This window comes from Mobula hypostoma, chromosome 18 (genome assembly GCF_963921235.1).
Source record: "Mobula hypostoma chromosome 18, sMobHyp1.1, whole genome shotgun sequence".
Lineage (NCBI taxonomy): Eukaryota > Metazoa > Chordata > Chondrichthyes > Myliobatiformes > Myliobatidae > Mobula > Mobula hypostoma.
Genome location: NC_086114.1, coordinates 1,805,682 through 1,827,203, shown reverse-complemented (window position 1 = coordinate 1,827,203; position 21,522 = coordinate 1,805,682). Strand labels below are relative to the sequence as shown.

General features: G+C 44.8%; 1 protein-coding gene across 2 annotated transcripts in view; it reads left to right on the top strand.

Annotated features, from left to right (window-relative positions):
- tubgcp2 (tubulin gamma complex component 2) overlaps positions 1-21,522 on the top strand; it is a 67,548-nt gene that overhangs the window by 33,798 nt on the left and 12,228 nt on the right. For both annotated transcript variants that reach the window (XM_063070305.1, XM_063070304.1), the window contains exons 12-14: positions 944-1,116; positions 11,001-11,129; positions 15,110-15,230. In XM_063070305.1, coding sequence (XP_062926375.1) covers positions 944-1,116; positions 11,001-11,129; positions 15,110-15,230 — 423 coding nt within the window. The remainder of the gene's footprint in view (positions 1-943; positions 1,117-11,000; positions 11,130-15,109; positions 15,231-21,522) is intronic.

The following is a 21,522-nucleotide window of genomic DNA, read 5'->3' as shown; positions in this document are numbered from 1 at the left end:
CTATGATATTTTTTTTAAATCCCTTTTTTGTCCACTATTGCTGACAGGTTTGGTGACATTTCAATGTAGCTATCCTTAATTGTTAGTTGAATGTACCAAATACAAATTAAAGTCTACATGTTTTCTGTAGTAACCCATTGCTCTACAAACATCTGCAGTATTGGTATAGGGTTTCAACCTGAAACACTGACAATTCCCTCTCCCCCACAGATACCTCTCACCCCTTGAGTACTTCCATCAGAATGTTGAAAGTTTAAAGGAGATATGCAAGGCAGTTTTGCTTTTTTCTGCAGAATGGTTGGTGCCTGGAGCACCTTGCCAGGGAATGCGGCGAAAGTAGATATGATAGCAGTGTTTATTCTTTATAACTGACTCTAAAAACTGAAAGTTAGGTTTCACAGGGAGTGACAATATAATTTTGTAAACTATTTAAACAAGAGTCAAATAGAATTTGGTGATCACTTGCACACAAGATTTTGCAGATGTTGGAAATCCAGAGTAACATGTCGGATAGGCTGGAGGAACTTAGCAGGTCAGGCACCTTCTATGGAAATGAAAGATGAATGGACATTTTGGCCCGAGAGCCTGATGAAGCGTATTGGGTCAAAATGTCAATTCTTTATTGAGACAGGTGATGACTTTGTAGAGCACCTGGATGCGGTCTGCGGGAGTGACCCTAGCCTCCCTGTTGCCTGCCACTTGAATTCCCCATCCCACTTCCACTCTGATCACCTATACTTGTATGTCTTTTTGATGAGACCTGTTGTGTATGTGCATCGTTGCCAAATATTTAATTATCTGTTGTCTTAAATGTATTGAAATTGTATTTGAATTTTATGTTGCTACATAGTTGTGTTATTCAGAATCCTAAATGATTCACTGTAAGTCTTTTGAGTAATGATGCCAGTTTGAAGCTTATGATTTTATTAATTTTATTCTTCAGATTAATCTTATGCCACATGACCTCATCACTCAGCTGCTGCGGGTTCTTGCTATTGAAACCAAACAGGAGAAGGCTATTATCAATGCAGATCCAACTGAGATTGCTCTGAGTGGACTAGAAGCTTTCTCCTTTGATTATGTTGTGAAATGGCCACTGTCATTGATTATAAATAGGTAAGTAACCTTGTCTAACTACACTGCAATGTGGAAAACTGTCAACAAACATGGCTAGGACACAAAAGAGTTCCTGTTTGAGGAGGTCTCAGTTTTTTTTTCTTTTGGTGTTGGTGGTTTATTAAAACTTGTTTCTGGAATTTCACTGTAGCCCCAGCTGAGGAACACACACTTTCATTCATGATAAATGTCTGCCACGTTTAATTGCCCCTTAGAAACTGCTGGTGAGCCCATCTTTTTCCACACCTGTCTTTCTGGCGACACAAAACTGGGTATCCCTGAAAAATTGGTTTACAAATATGGGGATATACAACAGATTGAATAAGAATGTTATTAGGCACAATTTTTACAGTCTGTCTTTAGTTGTCATATTACCGGAAAAATTCTAGCATGGATAAAGTAGTGGTTGATTGGCAGGAGGCAGAGAATGGGGAAAAAAGGGAGTCTTATCTGGTGATTAGTGGTGTTTGGACCAGTTATTTTATTTTTTAACATTGTATGTCAGTGATTTGGGCAATGGCATTGATGGTTTTGATGCAAAGTTTGAAATTTTGTATTGACTTTATTTCTTATATCCTTCACATACACGAGGAGTAAAAGTCTTTATGATTTGCAGACAATATGAAGATAGGTGGAGAGGCAGGTAGTTTTGAGGAAGTAGACAGGCTACAGAAGGACTTAGACAGATTAGGGGATTGGGCAAAGAAATGACAGATGGAATACAGTGTCGGGAAGTGTATTCCCGACACTGTATTCCATCACTTTGGTTATAAAAAAACGAAAGGGTTCAAAATGAAGAGAAAGTACAAAAACTGAGTTGCAAAGAGACTTGGGAGTCCTTGTGCAGGATTCCCTAAAGGTTAGTTTGCAAGTTGAGTCTGTGGTGAACAGGTAAGTGCAATGTTTGCATTCATTTCAAGAGGACTAGAGTACAAAAGCAAGGATGTAATGTTGAGACTTGATAAAGCACTGGTGAGGTCTCACTTGAAGTATTGTGAACAGGTTTGGGCCCCTTAGAAAGGATGTGCTGAAACTGAAGAGGGTTCAAAGGAAGTTCACGAAAATGACTCTAAGATTGAATTTCTTGACATATGAAGAGCATTTGTTGGCTTTGGGCCTGTATTTACTAAAATTCAAATGGTGAAAGGCCTTGGTAGAGTGGATATGGAGAGAATGTTTCCAGTGGTGGGAGAGTCTAAGACCAGAGGACACAGCCTCAGAATAGAGGGACATCCTTTTAGAACGAAGAAGAGGAGGTATTTCTTTAGCCAGAGAGTGGAGAATCTGTGGGATTCATTCCACAGGCAGCTGTGGCGGCCAAGTCTTTATGTATATTTAAGGCAGAGGTTGATAGATTCTTGATTGGTCAGGGCATGAAGGCATGCGGGAAGAAGGCAGGAGATTGGGGCTGAGAAGAAAGTTGGATCAGTCGTGATGAAAAGGCAGAGCAGACTGGAAGGGCCAAATGGCCTAATTCTGCTTCCGTGAATATGGTCTTGCTTCATTTCAGGGTTTGCAAGCACCGTTTTCACATTGGTGCAAACAAGTTCTAAATTCGATTGATCAAAATACAAACTAATGCAAAATTGCAAAGTTCTGCAAGCTTTTCTTTTGTTCTTCTTAACTGTAGTGGTAATCCATTTTCACTTACCACTCTCTGAAACAAATTGAATTTCTTGCACATTTAGTTTCTAGTTAATGGCAGAAATGTTGGCTAAAACAGATTTTCTGAGTCAAAAGGTGTGGGGGTGGGGGAAGGAGGCTAGATGGAAGGTGATAGGTGAAGCCTGGTGAGTGGGAAAGGTGAAGGGCTGGAGAAGAAGAAATCTGAAAGGAGAGGAGAGTGCACTATGGGAAAAAGGGAAGGAGTAGGGGCACCAGAGGAGTAAAGAAGAGGAAAGGAGAGGAGAAAATTTTAAAAAAGGGAAAAAATTGCCAGAAGGAAAAATCAATGTTCTTGTCATCATGATCATCATGAATAGTTTTTATTTTAAACTTAAACATTCGGCATTAGATGTGTTCTGTACAAATCAAGGAATAATTGACTTTACAGAGTATAAGAAAATAGAAAAGACTCTCTTGGGTTGATGGATTCTTTTGGGTAGATTGTGCAGCAGAGATCCGCAGGAGCTTCTCACGATTAATTAATGCCACGGTACACGTCACATAAATCATATTCAGGGTAACACACACACACACGCACAGACGCACGCACTCGCACACACGCACAGACGTGCGTGTATATATACACACACACACACACACCACACACACACACACACACACACACACACACACACACACTCACTCAGTGCTGGAGGAACTCAGCAGGTCAGACAGCATCTGTGGAGAGGCTGAGACCATTTCCCATGCAGTCCTAATGAAAGGTCTCAGCCCAAAATATTGACTGTTTATTCCTCTCTATAGATGCTGCCTGACTGCTGAGTTCCTCCAGCATTCTGTATGTGTTATTCTGAATTTCTGCAAAATCTCTTGTGTTTGTGATTTACAATATTAATCTGCTTTTTGGAGTTTTCTATTCTTTGTGAGAGACATTAAATATAAATTTGAATGACAACAGGAAACAGATTTTGTTGCTTATGTCAGCCACTGGGTTTATTTACAGCAATTCGAGTGTTTGAGGAAAATGGAGGTATTCATATTTGGTCAGTAGATTTAAAGGATTCTGGTCATGAAGTAAGAGAGGCTAGTCAGAAAGTTCTCATGCCAATGGTATTTAGATTTTTATTAACATTCTAATTACTTTCTGAACAGCTATGACATCAGTGGAAAAGATTCACAGATCGTAGTCAGAATTTTCTTTTGACTGCAGCTGAATTTTCTTTTGTGATATTTCAGCTTTCTGACTGATTTACAGGCAGGATTTGTCACCCAAGTCAGTGGAACCAGTATGCCAGTAATCTTCCATCTGGCAGGAAATTCACTTGGTCGAATAAAGGCCGTAAAGAGTGCCTGGGAAACTTGGCAGTAAATGCTCACCTGGAATTGAATATCTTAGTCAATAAAATTCGCGTGCATGCATTTCAGATTTCTATTTCATAGGATTTTAGATTTTTTAATATTTAAAAATGCTTTGATTGCCTTAACATTAATGTTGAATTTACAGCATTACTGAAAGTGGACCAATCACAACAGGGATTCGAAAACTAGAAATAGGGAATGCTGGTACCATTCCTTTCTTGATATTTTTTGAAATATTCAATTACTTTAAAGCTTATAATAGTTTTGGACTTTGGACTTGGACTTAATTTCTTGTCCGAATCAGAGAGGCACTGTGTTCTCTTAATGTTTGGAAAGTATCTAAGCTATCACATCGAAATAATGAATCTACTTTAATGAAACATCATTGTTCAGTTGTAACCGTTAGCAAGTTTTCTGGTCCAAGCTGACCTTGTGTTTTGTACATGGGGCTCCGCTGATTGGCTTGTGGAGGACAAACTAATGAATGAAAAATGTGGCATGGCACAACGTGACAGTTCTTTGAATTCAGTTGAGCCCATATCTTCAGATCTTCCCTCATCTATTTACAATGTGTATTTACAGCAGTACAGAATGCAGACTCTTTCCCCTCATCCCACCTTCTTGTTCTGGCTGCTGCTTCTCCCTTTCTTTCCAATCCTGATGAAGGGCTTCAGCCCAAAATGTTGGCTGTTTAATCCTCTCCATTAATGCAGCGTCTGATGTGTGTTACTGTACATCTACACTGTTGACTTTGTCATTGTCCTATTGCTGCTCTGATGAAACATCTGAATAAAAAAACCTGGAAGTTGCAGTGGCATTAGTATGGTATTGTGGCGACCCACTTTCTGGCACACACGAACCGGCTCACAACAGCGCGCGCAGGCAGGGGGCCGGCAGCAAAAAGGGCGCCAAGCCATCTTCACCAGCAGGGGGAAAATCCCGTGCGCAGAAGGGGTCTGGGAATATACATTCCCCACAGTAGTCCCGCCCAGGGATGGCGGGAACGGGAAGGTTTTAAAGCGGGCTGCGAAGTTTGAATAAATCTCTTTCATCGCAACTCTAACTCACCGACTCCGTGTGGTTATTCTAGCGTTGTGTGTAGCACATCGCTACAATTGGTGACCCCGACGGCCCAAAAGATATTTGGACCAGAGATGACCGATGCTGCATCTGTTCACGCAGTTTCGTTAAAACTGCCAAGCTTCTGGATGCTGCGACTCCAATTGTGGTTCGAACAAGCAGAAGCACAATTCCACATTCGGCAGATAACCTCGGAGTCCACTCGCTACTACTACGTGCTGAGCTCCCTCGACCAGGAGACTGCTGCACAAGTTGAGGAGTTTATACAGTCGCCCCCGGAGGACGGCAAATACACAGCATTCAAAGCCCTGCTCACAATCCAGCATTTCAGGTACTTCTTAGAAGGTAGGCCCTTCACCGCGTTCACGGACCACAAACCGCTTACCTTTGCGTTCACTAAGGTGTCCGACCCCTGGTCGTCCCGCCAGCAGCGACATCTGTCCTACATCTCCGAGTACACGACTGACATCCGACATGTCTCGGGAAAGGACAACGTCGTGGCGGACGCACTTTCCAGACCTACCATACAGGCCCTGTCCCAGGGGGTGGACTATGCAGCGCTGGCAGAGGCACAGCAGGCAGACACTGAGATCCCCAGTTACAGGACTGCAGTCTCCGGTTTACAGCTTCAAGACCTCCCCGTAGGCCCAGGTGAGAGGACCCTACTATGTGACGTAGCTACCGGCCAACCCCGCCCCGTCGTCCCAGCAGCCTGGCGCCGGCGGGTTTTCGAGTCCATTCACAACTTAGCGCACCCCTCCATCAGGACAACCGTTCGGCTAGTCTCCAACAGGTTCGTGTGGCATGGACTTCATAAGCAGGTCAGTGAATGGGCCAAAACGTGCATGCCGTGCCAAACGGCCAAGGTGCAGCGGCACACCAAGGCTCCACTGCAACGGTTCGAACCCACCCGCCGGAGGTTCGACCACATCCATGTGGATATCGTGGGGCCCCTGCCAGTGTCACGAGGAGCGCGGTACCTCCTAACTATGATAGACCGGTTCACCAGATGGCCAGAGGCAGTCCCGCTCAGTGACACCACCTCCGAGTCCTGCGCCCGAGCACTGATCGCAACCTGGGTAGCACGCTTCGGGGTACCAGCCCACATTACCTCCGACAGGGGCGCCCAGTTCACCTCCAGCCTGTGGTCGGCTATGGCCAACCTTTTAGGAACACAGCTACACCACACAACTGCCTACCACCCACAGTCGAACGGACTAGTGGAGCGCTTCCACCGTCACCTGAAATCGGCTCTCATGGCCCGACTGGAGGGGCCTAACTGGGTGGACGAACTTCCCTGGGTCCTGCTCGGAATCCGCACGGCGCCCAAAGAGGATCTACACACCTCGTCGGCCGAGTTGGTGTACAGCGCGCCCCTGGTCGTCCCAGGAGAGTTCATACCAGCCCCAAGGGGGCAAGAGGAAGAACCCACAGCAGTCCTGGACAGACTACGGGAGAGGCTCTGTAACCTGGCCCCCATACCCACTTCACAGCACGGACAGAGCCCGACCTGCGTACCCAAAGACCTGCAGAACTGTAAGTTTCTTTTTGTACGACGGGGCGGACACCGGGCACCGCTACAGCGGCCCTACGAGGGACCGTTTAAGGTGATCAGGAACAACGGGTCCACGTTCGTGCTGGACATTGGGGGGAGAGAGGAGGTATTCACGGTGGACCGACTCAAACCGGCCCATGTGGACTTGGCGCAGCTGGTCCAGGCTCAGGCACCGCGGCGCAGGGGCAGACCTCCCAAACAGAGGCCGATCCAGACTGTGGACATTGGGGGAGGTATCGCCGGTTCTGGGGGGTGGGGGGGTTATGTGGCGACCCACTTTCTGGCACACACAAACCGGCTCACAACAGCGCGCGCAGGCAGGGGGCCGGCAGCAAAAAGGGCGCCAAGCCATCTTCACCAGCAGGGGGAAAATCCCGCGCGCAGAAAGGGTCTGGGAATATACATTCCCCACAGTAGTCCCGCCCAGGGAGGGCAGGAACGGGAAGGCTTTAAAGTGGGCCGCAAAGTTTGAATAAATCTCTTTCATCGCAACTCTAACTCACCGACTCCGTGTGGTTATTCTAGCGCTGTGTGTAGCACATCGCTACAGTATCAGTGATCTCAAAAAAGGAAAGTCTCCACACCCATTTCCTATCTGGTCAGGTAGTGGAATCGCGGTTTGTATCAAATATTCAAAAACTGTAGAAATCAAGTGAAAACAACAGGAATTCTGCAGATGCTGGAAATTCAAGCAACACACATAAAAGTTGCTGGTGAACGCAGCAGGCCAGGCAGCATCTCTAGGAAGAGGTGCAGTCGACGTTTCAGGCCGAGACCCTTCATCAGGACTAACTGAAGGAAGAGTGAGTAAGGGATTTGAAAGTTGGAGGGAGAGGGGGAGATCCAAAATGATAGGAGAAGACAGGAGGGGGAGGGATAGAGCCAGGAGCTGGACAGGTGATAGGCAAAAGGGGATACGAGAGGATCATGGGACAGGAGGTCCGGGAAGAAAGAAAAGGGGGGGGGACCCAGAGGATGGGCAAGAGGTATATTCAGAGGGACAGACGGAGAAAAAGGAGAGTGAGAGAAAGAATGTGTGCATAAAAATAAGTAACAGATGGGGTTCGAGGGGGAGGTGGGGCCTTAGCGGAAGTTAGAGAAGTCGATGTTCATGCCATCAGGTTGCAGGCTACCCAGACGGAATATAAGGTGGTGTTCCTCCAACCTGAGTGTGGCTTCATCTTTACAGTAGAGGACGTCATGGATAGACATGTCAGAATGGGAATGGGATGTGGAATTAAAATGTGTGGCCACTGGGAGATCCTGCTTTCTCTGGCGGACAGAGCGTAGATGTTCAGCAAAGCGGTCTCCCAGTCTGCGTCGGGTCTCGCCAATATATAAAAGGCCACATTGGGAGCACCGGATGCAATATATCACCCCAGTCGACTCACAGGTGAAGTGTTGCCTCACCTGGAAGGACTGTTTGGGGCCCTGAATGGTGGTAAGGGAGGAAGTGTAAGGGCATGTGTAGTACTTGTTCCGCTTACACGGATAAGTGCCAGGAGGGAGATCAGTGGGGAGGGATGGGGGGGACGAATGGACAAGGGAGTTGCGTAGGGAGCAATCCCTGTGGAATGCAGAGAGAGGCGGGGAGGGAAAGATGTGCTTGGTGGTGGGATCCCGTTGGAGGTGGCGGAAGTTACGGAGAATAATATGTTGGACCCGGAGGCTGGTGGGGTGGTAGGTGAGGACCAAGGGAACCCTGTTCCTAGTGGGGTGGCGGGAGGATGGAGTGAGAGCAGATGTACGTGAAATGGGGGAGATGCGTTTAAGAGCAGAGTTGATAGTGGAGGAAGAGAAGCCCCTTTCTTTAAAAAAGGAAGACATCTCCCTCGTCCTAAATGAAAAGCCTCATCCTGAGAGCAGATGCGGCGGAGACGGAGGAATTGCGAGAAGGGGATGGCGTTTTTGCAAGAGACGGTGAGAAGAGGAATAGTCCAGATAGCTGTGAGAGTCAGTAGGCTTATAGTAGACATCAGTGGATACTTCCATCCCCCATCAGGAAGGTGATTTTAAGTTCCCTGGCCCCCACCGCTTTATTTTCACCATGGATGTCCAGTCCTTATATACTTCCATCCCCCATCAGGAAGGTCTCAAAGCTCTACGCTTCTTTTTGGATTCCAGGCCTAATCAGTTCCCCTCTACCACCACTCTGCTCCGTCTAGCGGAATTAGTCCTTACTCTTAATAATTTCTCCTTTGGCTCCTCCCACTTCCTCCAAACTAAAGGTGTAGCTATGGGCACCCGTATGGGTCCTAGCTATGCCTGCCTTTTTGTTGGGTTTGTGGAACAATCTATGTTCCGTGCCTATTCTGGTATCTGTCCCCCACTTTTCCTTCGCTACATCGACGACTGCATTGGCGCTGCTTCCTGCATGCATGCATAACTCGTTGACTTTATTAACTTTGCCTCCAACTTTCACCCTGCCGTCAAGTTTACCTGGTCCATTTCCGACACCTCCCTCCCCTTTCTAGATCTTTCTGTCTCTGTCTCTGGAGAAAGCTTATCCACTGATGTCTACTATAAGCCTACTGACTCTCACAGCTATCTGGACTTTTCCTCTTCTCACCCTGTCTCTTGCAAAAACGCCATCCCCTTCTCGCAATTCCTCCGTCTCTGCTGCATCTGCTCTCAGGATGAGGCTTTTCATTCTAGGACGAGGGAGATGTCTTCCTTTTTTAAAGAAAGGGGCTTCCCTTTCTCCACTATCAACTCTGCTCTTAAACGCATCTCCCCCATTTCACGTACATCTGCTCTCACTCCATCCTCCCGCCACCCCACTAGGAATAGGGTTCCCCTGGTCCTCACCTACCACCCCACCAGCCTCCGGGTCCAACATATTATTCTCTGTAACTTCCGCCACCTCCAACGGGATCCCACCACTAAGCACATCTTTCCTTCCCCCCCTCTCTGCATTCCGCAGGGATCGCTCCCTACGCAACTCCCTTGTCCATTCGTCCCCCCCATCCCTCCCCACTGATCTCCCTCCTGGCACTTATCCGTGTAAACGGAACAAGTGCTACACATGCCCTTACACTTCCTCCCTTACCACCATTCGGGGCCCCAAATAGTCCTTCCAGGTGAGGCAACACTTCACCTGTAGGTCGACTGGGGTGCTATACTGCGTCCGGTGCTCCCAATGTGGCCTTTTATATATTGGCGAGACCGTCGCAGACTGGGAGACCGCTTTGCTGAACATCTACGCTCTGTCCGCCAGAGAAAGCAGGATCTCCCAGTGGCCACACATTTTAATTCCACATCCCATTCCCATTCTGACATGTCTATCCACGGCCTCCTCTACTGTAAAGATGAAGCCACACTCAGGTTGGAGGAACAACACCTTATATTCTGTCTGGATAGCCTCCAACCTGATGGCATGAACATCGACTTCTCTAACTTCCGCTAAGGCCCCACCTCCCCCTCGTACCCCATCTGTTACTTATTTTTATACACACATTCTTTCTCTCACTCTCCCTTTTCTCCCTCTGTCCCTCTGAATATACTTCTTGCCCATCCTCTGGGTCCCCCCACCCCCCTGTCTTTCTTCCCGGACCTCCTGTCCCATGATCCTCTCGTATCCCCTTTTGCCTATCACCTGTCGAGCTCTTGGCTCCATCCCTCCCCCTCCTGTCTTCTCCTATCATTTTGGATCTCCCCCTCCCCCTCCAACTTCCAAATCCCTTACTCACTCTTCCTTCAGTTAGTCCTGACGAAGGGTCTCGGCCTGAAACGTCGGCTGCACCTCTTCCTAGAGATGCTGCAGAAATCAAGTGAAATCAAGTTCCTCCAGCATTTTGTGTGTGTTGCTTGGATTTCCAGCATCTGCAGAATTTCTCTTGTTTGAAATCAAGTGTAATTTTAAAATGGTGAAGTAACTATATATATAAAGTTTTTAATAAGCTTACACTTTTTAGCTTCAAATTCTGATTCCAGAAGTTGAAGAGTTGTTTGACTGTTATCATCTCAAATTACTATCTCCATTTTGAATTAAAAGTCTTTTAAAAGTGTGGCAAGTGCTGGACAGAATGAATAAAAGTAACTAAACTATTTTTTGACACTGGATTCTGCCGGGTTGTTTATTTTGTTTGGAATGTAAGCTACTGCAAAGTGAGAATATACATTTGAAACACAGTGCAGTAGACATGCTGTAAACCTACGCAAAGGAGGCATTATGTAATTGCTACAAATGTTGCCAATAAAGATCTTGTTTCAAGTTCTCAAGTTACATTTCTGTGAGCTCACCATTCACTTATGCTTTTCTCAATAGGAAAGCTTTGACCAGGTATCAAATGCTCTTCAGACATATGTTTTACTGTAAACACGTGGACCGGCTGCTGTGCAACGTGTGGATCAGTAATAAGGCGGCAAAACAGTATTCATTACGCTCTGCTAAATGGTAAGAAGCATTATTTCGGACAATGTTTGCACTGTATTTAAGATATCTGTCATGTTTTCTCAGCATCCATTGCTTTTAGAGTGCTGTTTGGATCAGTGTATTTCAAGAGTTATGAACCCCTCTCAGGGTTTGCCAGTCAGATCATTTTGAGTTTCCTGTCGAGTCTGTTTTCTGTCAGTACAACTTTATAAATAATAGGTTTCACTAGGTACATTTAATGTTAGAGAAATGTATACAATATACATCCTGAAATTCTTTTTCTTCACAAACATCCACAAAAACAGAGGAGTACACCCAAGACTGAATGACAGTTAAACGTTAGAACCCTAAAGCCCCCTCCCACACAAGCAGCAACACTCTCCCCCCAACACCAGCAGAAAAGCATCGGCGCCCTCCACCGAGCACTCAAGTGTGCAGCAAAGCATCGATAACAACACAGACTTTGCAGTACCCCAAAGACTACTCGTTCACCTAGTAATTTGACACACCACAGGCTCTCTTTCTCTCCCTAATAAGGGAAAAAGAGGTGTCTCTGTTTCACAGCGAGAGGGGAGACATGATAAACAACTTGCTGATTTATGATGTTAAAAGTCCGTTGCGTCGCCTTTTCCCAGCTCTGCTCCCAGAGAGTTGGCCCCAGGGCTCAGCTCTCCAGACAAACAGCCAACGACAGCTAACCCGCTGCTCCCGATGTTCTGTGTTCTCCCGCAACACCTCAGTCAGGGTCACGGGCCTAGAATCGGCCTGTCTCCAGACCCATGAAAATCCGGCACCCTGAAGGAACGCTGGTCTTCTAGGCCGCGTCCTTGGGATATCAAAATGTGGCCGGTTATGAGGGCCTGAGAGTGGGTCCCATTCCTACAAAGAACAGAGTGTATCTCCAGGTCAGGGTCTTCAAAAGTACCTTGAAAAGGAAAATAAGTAGTATTCCTTAAGAGAGCTGAGCATCACTTGAATTCAGTGGACTTGCTTTTTTGTGTAAAAGGTGCAAAATTAAGACAATAAGACTCACCAATGGCCATTCAACCCATTGAGTCTGCTCTGTCATTCCATCATGGCTGATTTATTTTCCCCCCTCAGCCCCATTCTCTTGTCTTCTTCCCATAACCCTTGACGCCTTCGCTAATCAAAACCTATCAATCTCCACTTTAAATATACTCAGTGACTTGGCCTACACAGCCATCTGTGGCAATGAATTCCACAGATTCATCACCGTATGGCTAAAGAAACTCCTCCTCATCTCTGTTCTAAATGGGCTGTGCCCACTGGTCCTAGACTCCCCCACTATAGCAAACATCCTCCCCACATCCACTCTGTGTAGGCCTTTCAGTATTCAACAGGTTGCCGTGAGATTCCCACTCAGTCTTCTCAACTCCAGCAAGTACAGACCCAGAGCCATCAAACACTCCTCCCACATTAATCCTTTCATTCCCTGCATCATTCTTGTGAGCCTCTTCTGGACACACTCCAGTTAAACTACTAGTTCAGTCTACTGAGTAGTGACTCTGTGGCAAAACTCTTTTAAAATATATCTATAATCTGCAGAATAATTGTTTTGACTATTTATGAGTGGGTGAGATTATAGAAAGCATCACAATCAATATGTAGATTCCATATGAGTTGTCTACTGTTTGTTGTAATTATGTGAACTGAGTATTTTTGAATAATGTATAACTAATTGAAACCAAACTTAGAAATGTAGTCACGAGGAAATCTGCTGATGCTGGAATTGCAAGTAACACACACTCACACAAAATGCTGGTGAACGCAGCAGGCCAGGCAGCATCTATAGGAAGAAGTACAGTCGACATCTCGGCCCGAAAAGTCAACTGTACCTCTCCCTATAGATGCTGCCTGGCCTGCTGCGTTCACCAGCAAGTTTTGTGTGTGTTGTTAGAAATGTAGTACCTGCTTGAAAGTAGAAGAGATTCGGTAGATGCTGGAAATCCAGAGTGAAACATACGAAATGCTGGAGAAACTTAACCAGTCAGGCAGCATCTACAGAAAGCAATAAACAGTCAAGGTTTTGGGCGTTAACTGAAAGTATTGCTTGTGTTTATTACAATTCTCTGTTACAAGATTGAGTATCTTGCAATTTTCAATATTTAATGTTATCTGTGTGCAATGTCAGGAATGGTTCAAAATTCATAAGGCACATGCTCTGGAATTTTCCTTGAGTTAATGTGATTATTTTGAATACTTCCAATATCATTAATGTTTTGAAATGTTGAAGACTGCCATTGCCTTTACTACTAAACATTTGAAATTTTGTCAAAATGTAGGAATATATATCCTCTCTGTAAATTATTCCCAGTTATTCAGAGTTCTAAAGAATGTCAATCTTAATATGCAAAATATATTTCTTAAAGCTCTGAAACCTTTGATAACTGGACTGGCATTGAGCGTTTATGTAAAAAAGAAAGTGCATTCTGAAATGATATCAATACTGGCATCTGCATTCCCTTGTGTCCCATTGTGTCACCAGATTGATTCCTGGGATGGCAGGACTTTCATATGAAGAAAGACTGGATGGACTGGGCTTGTACTCGTTGGAATTTAGAAGATTGAGGGGGGATCTGATTGAAATGTATAAGATCCTAAAGGGATTGGACAGGCTAGATGCAGGAAGATTGTTCCCGATGTTGGGGAAGTCCAGAACGAGGGGCCACAGTTTGAGGATAGAGGGGAAGCCTTTTAGGACCGAGATTAGGAAAAACTTCTTCACACAGAGGGTGGTGAATCTGTGGAATTCTGTGCCACAGGAAACAGTTGAGGCCAGGTCATTGGCTATATTTAAGAGGGAGTTAGATATGGCCCTTGTGGCTACGGGGGTCAGGGGGTATGGAGGGAAGACTGGGGCGGGGTTCTGAGTTGGATGATCAGGCATGATCATAATAAATGGCAGTGCAGGCTCGAAGGGCCGAATGGCCTACTCCTGCACCTATTTTCTATGTTTCTATGTTAACCTGAATATCTGTCTTTGTTTGGTATTTGAACAATTGGCTTCCATTTCCAAAGCAGCAGCTCTCTCTTTTGGATGTTAACCTGACCAAGCTCCTTCCAGGAGAGTTGATGGTTTTCGGGAGGGTGAGTCATTCCCACCAGTTGCAAGTCTCATGCCAGGTGTTAAGGATCAAGCAATGTTGCCGCCCGCTGGGGCACAGGCTTCAGATCCAGGTGGAAGTGGGACCATTGAGGCCGGGTTCTGTGTTGCCTGTCCATCATGTACGACGATGACACAGAACTTCTGCGGGAGAATTTTTAAAGTGGAAAAGCTGTTGCACTGGGGCAGTTCCACTCCCTGACCTCGGAGGTCCAGGTGCAGTGGTACAAACAAGTGTCGCAAACTGCAATCTTCTGTGTTTGCAGCGGATGACCGTGACATCTTCTGTGCCTTATCATACCCTTCGCTCTCCACGGAGCATTACAGTACAACCTTCCTGGCTGTTGGATCTCATTGTAGTTCTCATTCACCCAGTCGGCTACAGCTGACTTTGCATGCTAGGACAGGCATATCCCTATCTCACTGGGGTATGAGGCCTGGTTTAGCCTGCTTGTCAAAGCAGTGTTCCAACTTTGGCCCTGTTGCGTGCAAACTGCTACTGGGAGCCACAGGTGAGAGCTGAGTGTCCGGTGGGGACCAAAGGCAAGTCAGCTGTCCTGGAACGGACATGACAAGCTCCTTCACCAGAGGAACTACCCCTCCCTGGGCTCCCCATACATCCATCCACTTGGTTGATATAAATTGAATACTTCTTTGCAAACATTATAGATTCTGGACGACCATTATGATGAAGAAAAATGGTAAGAAAAACATTTTAATTTCAGATACATAAATCTTGCAAGGTTACAATGAGAAAATTATGATGGGGAGAAAAACTTTTTAGCCTATCTCTGCACTTAACTTAGGGGTTTTATTTCCAGGATTTTAGATGTTCTGATTCCAGAATTCACTGTAATGTTTGCTTTATCCTTTTTAGGTTTGCTGCTGCCTTCACTTTGAGACAGCGAATGCTGAATTTTGTGCAGAACATTCAGTATTATATGATGTTTGAGGTTATGGAGCCAAACTGGCACATAATGGAAAATAATTTAAAATCGGTAAGCAATGAAAAACCTGAAGTTAGCTGGATAATGATTTTTCAGAAATTTCCCTCTTGCCTAATACTTTGTTCTAACTATTCCAATATAAAATATTACAACCTGATTTAATGTCTCCTGTGCTCTTGATGCATTGCAACTTTTTACTAGGACAATGTGGAAAAGATTATTTCGGCATTTTTTCCCAGTTACAATCATGAGCTAAATTACATGAGGAAATATAAATTAACTGCTGTTGAAAACATTATAGTTTTAATGAGTATTGTGAATGTTTTGTTTTTCCCCTTACTGACTACCCTCACGTAAATCTTTTGGCAATAATGGAAAAATACTCAGAAATCATAACTCAAATGTGGAAGACATTACTGCAGAGACGGATAATTAAACCAAAATGTACACTAGTGATATTTTTGTCATGGAATATGGTAGTTATTAAGACCTTTAAGTACAAGATTTCAGTTATTTATATTCATTAATAGTGTGCACTCTGGAAGTATTTAGAGGAAAGGTTTATCATTAATGTTTTCACTTTAAATACAATGATTTCTGATTGTGATAATGTTTGTTTAAGCTCTTATCATTTTGTCTGTTTCATTAAGTTAAACTTGAGTAGCATGAGCTCTTGTGTGTGGCTTTGCTTTCTGCAGTTGAGGATGGGTGTTCTTGGTAGTTGAGGTATTGATTCATTGAATGGACTTTGAGAATTTGAGAACCAAAGTTTTGAAGAATGAGAGGTGATCTGTTTGAGACTTGTTTGATTCTGACAGGATTGGCAGGGATGTTGAATGGTTGGAGTGCCTAGCATTAGGCAATGTGGTGTCCAGATAAGAGTTAGCCATTTAGAGGGCAAGGTAGTTTAAGCAGAACGGTGAAAATGTTAAATACAAGGGATGCTGGAAATCTAGAGCAACACACACAAAATGCTGCAAGTCAGTTAGTATCTATGAAAGTTAATAAACAGTCAATATTTCAGGCAGAGAATCTTTATCCGATAAAGGGTTTTGGTCTGAAATATCAACGATGAAACGTTGGCCTATGAATGTAGTTCTCTTTAACAGAATGCCATGGGTGTATAGCTAAGTGTATTTAAAACAATGATCAATCGATTCCCGGTCACAAAGGGAATTGAGAAATATGGGGGTCAGATGGGAATGTTTATCAATCAATATTTTTGTCCATCATGGAGCATGTTACAGAGAGAGCTCACTGCTGCATCAGCTTGTATTACTGTGGACAGCAGTAAGGATGGAACAGTCTGAGTGAAAGATATTGTGGCTACTTTTAAGAGGTTCACTCGTCATTCAAAAGCCAAACTCAATGAACACTTTTTAAAATATTAATCCAGTGTACTGAAAGCTATGTAAGCTCTGCCTGGAGGAAAAGTAGGACTTCAAAAGTAGGCAGAGGTAAATGTTTTACACAGAGTTGTGTGTGGGAAACACACTTCCAGGTGTGGTGGTAGAGTCAGATACATTAGGGGCATTTAATGAACTCCTATCTTGGCACATGGATGAAAGAAAAATGGAGGGGAACGTGGGAGGGAAAGGTTACATTGAACTTGAAGTAGGTTAAAGTGTCAGCACAACATCATGGGTCGCGGGGCCCGTTCTGTGCTGTAGTGTTCTATGTTCAAATGTTCAGGTTGTGTCCGGAGCACAATTTCTACAGGGCAGTCTGTGTTCTGAGATGTTTGTACTTCAGAAAGATTTTGGAACTTTATTTTCTTTAACTGAAGAAGTATTAAGCCAATAGTAGGTACACAGAAAGCAGCATCAAGAGCCAAAATGGTGCCAGCCAAGCATGCGGTGTAATTTTGAGAGTCAGAATTGTGCCAGACCGGATGTGCAATGTGTATCGAGAGTCAGAATGGTGTCAGACCCAGTGTACATCGAGTCAGAGTGGTGTCAGACCCTGTGTACAGTGTGTATCAAGCGTCAGAGTGGTGTCAGACTGTGTGTACAGTGTACATTGAGTCAGAATGGTGTCAGACTGTGTGTACAGTGTACATCGAGTCAGAGTGGTGTCAGACCCTGTGTACAGTGTACATCGAGTCAGAATGGTGTCAGACTGTGTGTACAGTGTACATCGAGTCAGAATGGTGTCAGACTGTGTGTACAGTGTACATCGAGTCAGAGTGGTGTCAGACCCTGTGTACAGTGTACATCGAGTCAGAGTGGTGTCAGACCCTGTGTACAGTGTACATCGAGTCAGAATGGTGTCAGACTGTGTGTACAGTGTACATCGAGTCAGAGTGGTGGCAGACTGTGTGTACAGTGTACATCGAGTCAGAGTGGTGTCAGACCCTGTGTACAGTGTACATCGAGTCAGAGTGGTGGCAGACTGTGTGTACGGTGTACATCGAGTCAGAGTGGTGGCAGACTGTGTGTACGGTGTACATCGAGTCAGAGTGGTGGCAGACCCTGTGTACAGTGTACATCGAGTCAGAATGGTGTCAGACCCTGTGTACAATGTACATCGAGTCAGAATGGTGTCAGACCCTGTGTACAATGTACATCGAGTCAGAATGGTGGCAGACCCTGTGTACAATGTACATCGAGTCAGAGTGGTGTCAGACCCTGTGTACAGTGTACATCGAGTCAGAGTGGTGTCAGACCCTGTGTACAGTGTACATCGAGTCAGAGTGGTGTCAGACCCTGTGTACAGTGTACATCGAGTCAGAATGGTGGCAGACCCTGTGTACAGTGTACATCGAGTCAGAATGGTGGCAGACCCTGTGTACAGTGTACATCGAGTCAGAATGGTGGCAGACTAGGTGTGCAGTGCAGCATCAAAGTGGTCAGTGGTGCAATTTCTCTTCTGCAAATACATTGGCTCTAAATTTATGGGAGTCTGCTGTTTAAATGTGTAAGTATGTGTGTGTGTGCAGCTGCCTCATTCTTGTGTTGAACGTAATTCTAAACCTGAATCTGCCTTGCTTTTACTCATTCATTGCCAGATATCAATTTTCTTTCACAGTTTGAACATTTATTGCATCACTGTATAAAATGCTGTGTGGCAAATTGAGATTTATGAAACGAGGGTTAATGCAAGCTTGGATTTTAAAAAAGAACTGACACAGACATTAACCATGGCCAGTTGTGGTAAATGGTGCTTATTCAGACTGCTAGCTGGGTGTTCCCATGGCTCACTGCTGGCTCCACAACCTTCTGATATTTATTAGATTAGTTACTGGAATACAGAATAAAATGTACAAATTTCCCAACAATATTAAACCTGTTGTAGGGGTGGCAGATCATAAGCTTGATACCAATTGTTTACACCAGGACATCGGCAGGCAAGGGGCAGAAGTTAATACAACTTAGGCAATGTAATGTGACAATGGATGAGGTTGTTTTTCAACTGCTGGAGCAAAGGGACCCGGGGATTCCTGTGCATGAACTTTCAATGTGGTAGGAAGTGTAGTTGGATAAATTATCCAAGTGTATGACAATAAATATTTTTCTTGCCATTGACATCTGCATCCTGAAAATAAAGTAAAAGAAAGATGAAGTGGCAGGGACTACCTGCATTGTTCTACACAAATTCAGAGTGGACTTGATGAGGTACAGGCTTTAGATTATCTGAGCAATGGGATCATCATGCATGAAACAGCGCACCCAAACGCCTTCACCATTGTTTTGGGAGATTTTAACCAGGCCAGTCTGAAAAAATCACTAAGCAACTACCATCAACAGATCACTTGCAATGCCAGAGGAAACACCACACTGGAGCATTGTTACACCATCATCACGAATGCCTACTGTGCTATTCCAAGCCCTCACTTTGGGAAGTCTGATCACCTGGCTGTACTTCTACTCCCTGAGTATAGGCAGAGACTGAAAACTGCAGCACCAGCAGTGAGGACCAAGAAGGTATTGTCAAGGGAAGCTCAGGAGCGCTGACAGACTACTTTGAATCAGTGGACTGGACCGTATTCAGGGATTCATCTTCAAACTTTGATGAGTAAGCTGCAGTTGTTACCAACTTCATTAAAACCTGTGTGGATGAGTGTGTGCCTACAAAGACTTACTGTACATTCCCAAACCAAAATTAGTGGATGAACCAGGAGGTACATCGTCTGCTGAAGGCTAGGTCTGTGGCATTCAAGTCTGGCGACCCAGGCCTGTACCAGAAAACAAGGTGTGATTTGTGGAGGGCCATTTCAAGGGCGAAGAGACCATTTTGAATGAGGTTGGAGGCGACATTGGATATGACAACTCTGGCAGGGTTTGCAAGATGTTACTTCCTACAAAACAAAACCCAATAGTATGAATGGCAGTGATGCCTCACTACCAGATGAATTCAATGCCTTCTATGCCCGCTTTGAAAGGGAGAAAATAACTACAGCTGTGAAGTTCCCTGCTGCACCTGATGACCCAGTGATCTCTGTCTCAGAGGCCGATGTTCGGCTGTCTTTAAAGAGGGTGAAGCCTTGCAAGGTGGAAGGTCCTGATGGAGTACCTGGTAAGGCTCTGAAAACCTGTGCTAACCAGTATTCAAGGATATCTTCAACCTCTCACTGCTACGGACAGAAGTTCTCACTTGCTTCAAAAAGGCAATAATTATACCAGTGCCTAAGAAGAATAATGTGAGCATGATTATCGCCCGGTAGCACTCAGCACTCACATCAACAGTGGTGAAATGCTTTGAGAGGTTGGTCATGACTAGACTGAACTCCTGCCTCAGCAAGGATCTGGACCCATTGCAATTTGCCTATTGCCACAATAGGTCAACAGCAGGTGCAATCTCAATGGCTCTTCACACGACTTTAGACCACCTGGACAATACAAACACCTATGTCAGAATGCTGTTCATCGACTATGGCTCAGCATTTAATACCATCATTCCCACAATCCAGATTGATCAGTTACAGAACCTGGGCCTCTGTACCTCCCTCTGCATTTGGATCCTCGACTTCCTAACTAGAAGACCACAATCTGTGCGGATTGGTGATAACATATCCTCCTCGCTGGTGCAACACTGGTGCACCTCGGGTGTGTGCTTAGCCCACTACTCTACTCTCTATACACAAATGACTGTGTGGCTAGGCATAGCTCAAATACCATCTATGAATTTGTTGATGATACAACCATTGTTGGTAGAATCTCAGATGGTGACGAGAGGGTGTAAAGGAGCGAGATATGCCAACTAGTGGAGTGATGTGGCAGAAACAACCTGGCACTCAACATCAGTAAGATGAAAGAACTGATTGTGGACTTCAGGAGGAGTAAGGTAAAGGAACATATACCAATCCTCATAGAGGGATCAGAAGTAGAGAGAGTGAGTAGTTTCAAGTTCCTGGGTGTCAAGATCTCTGAGGATCTAACCTGGTCCCAACATATCGATGCAGTTATAAAGGAGGCAAGACAGCAGCTATACTTCATCAGAAAAGATTTGGCATGTCTGGTATGGGGTTGGGGGTGTGGGGGGTTGGCTACTGCACAGGACCAAAAGAAGCTGCAGAGGGTTGTAAATTTAGTCAGCTCCATCTTGGGTACTAGCCGACAAGTACCCAGGACATCTTCACGAAATGGTGTCTCAGAAAGACAGTATCCATTATTGAGGACCCCCAGCACCCAGGACATGCCCTTTTCTCACTGTTACCATCAGGTAGGAGGTACAGAAGCCTGAAGGCACACACTCAGCGATTCAGGAACAGCTTCTTCCCCTCTGCCATCTGATTCCTAAATGGACATGGAACCCTTGGACACTACCTCACTTTTTAAATATATTATTTCTGCTTTTTGCACGATTTTTAATCTATTCAATATATGTATACTGTAATTGATTTACTTATTTAATTTTTTTAATATATTTTGTTCTTCTATGTTATGTATTGCATAATATATTGCTGCTGCTAAGTTAACAAATTTCACATCACATGCTGGTGATAATAAACCTGATTCTGATTCTGGATAGTGGGGATATGGAGGCTCTGGTCCTGGTGCAGGTCAATGGGAGAAGGCAGTTTAAATGGTTTCGGCATGGACTAGATGGGCTGAGTGACCTGTTTCTGTACTGTACTTCTCTATGGCCCTATAAATGCCGAAGTTGAACCTGCATTCACCACTTCTGCTGGCAACTCATTCCACATTCTCATCACCCTCTGAGTGAAGAAGTTCCTTAGATTCCCCTTAAATATTTCCCCTTTCACCCTTGACCCATGACCTTTAGTTCTACTCTCACCCAACCCCAATGAAAAAGAGCTTGCTTGCATTTATCCTATCTGTACCCCTCATAATTTTGCATACCTAATACATAATTTTCGTAAACCATGTAGGATCTTCTGAAG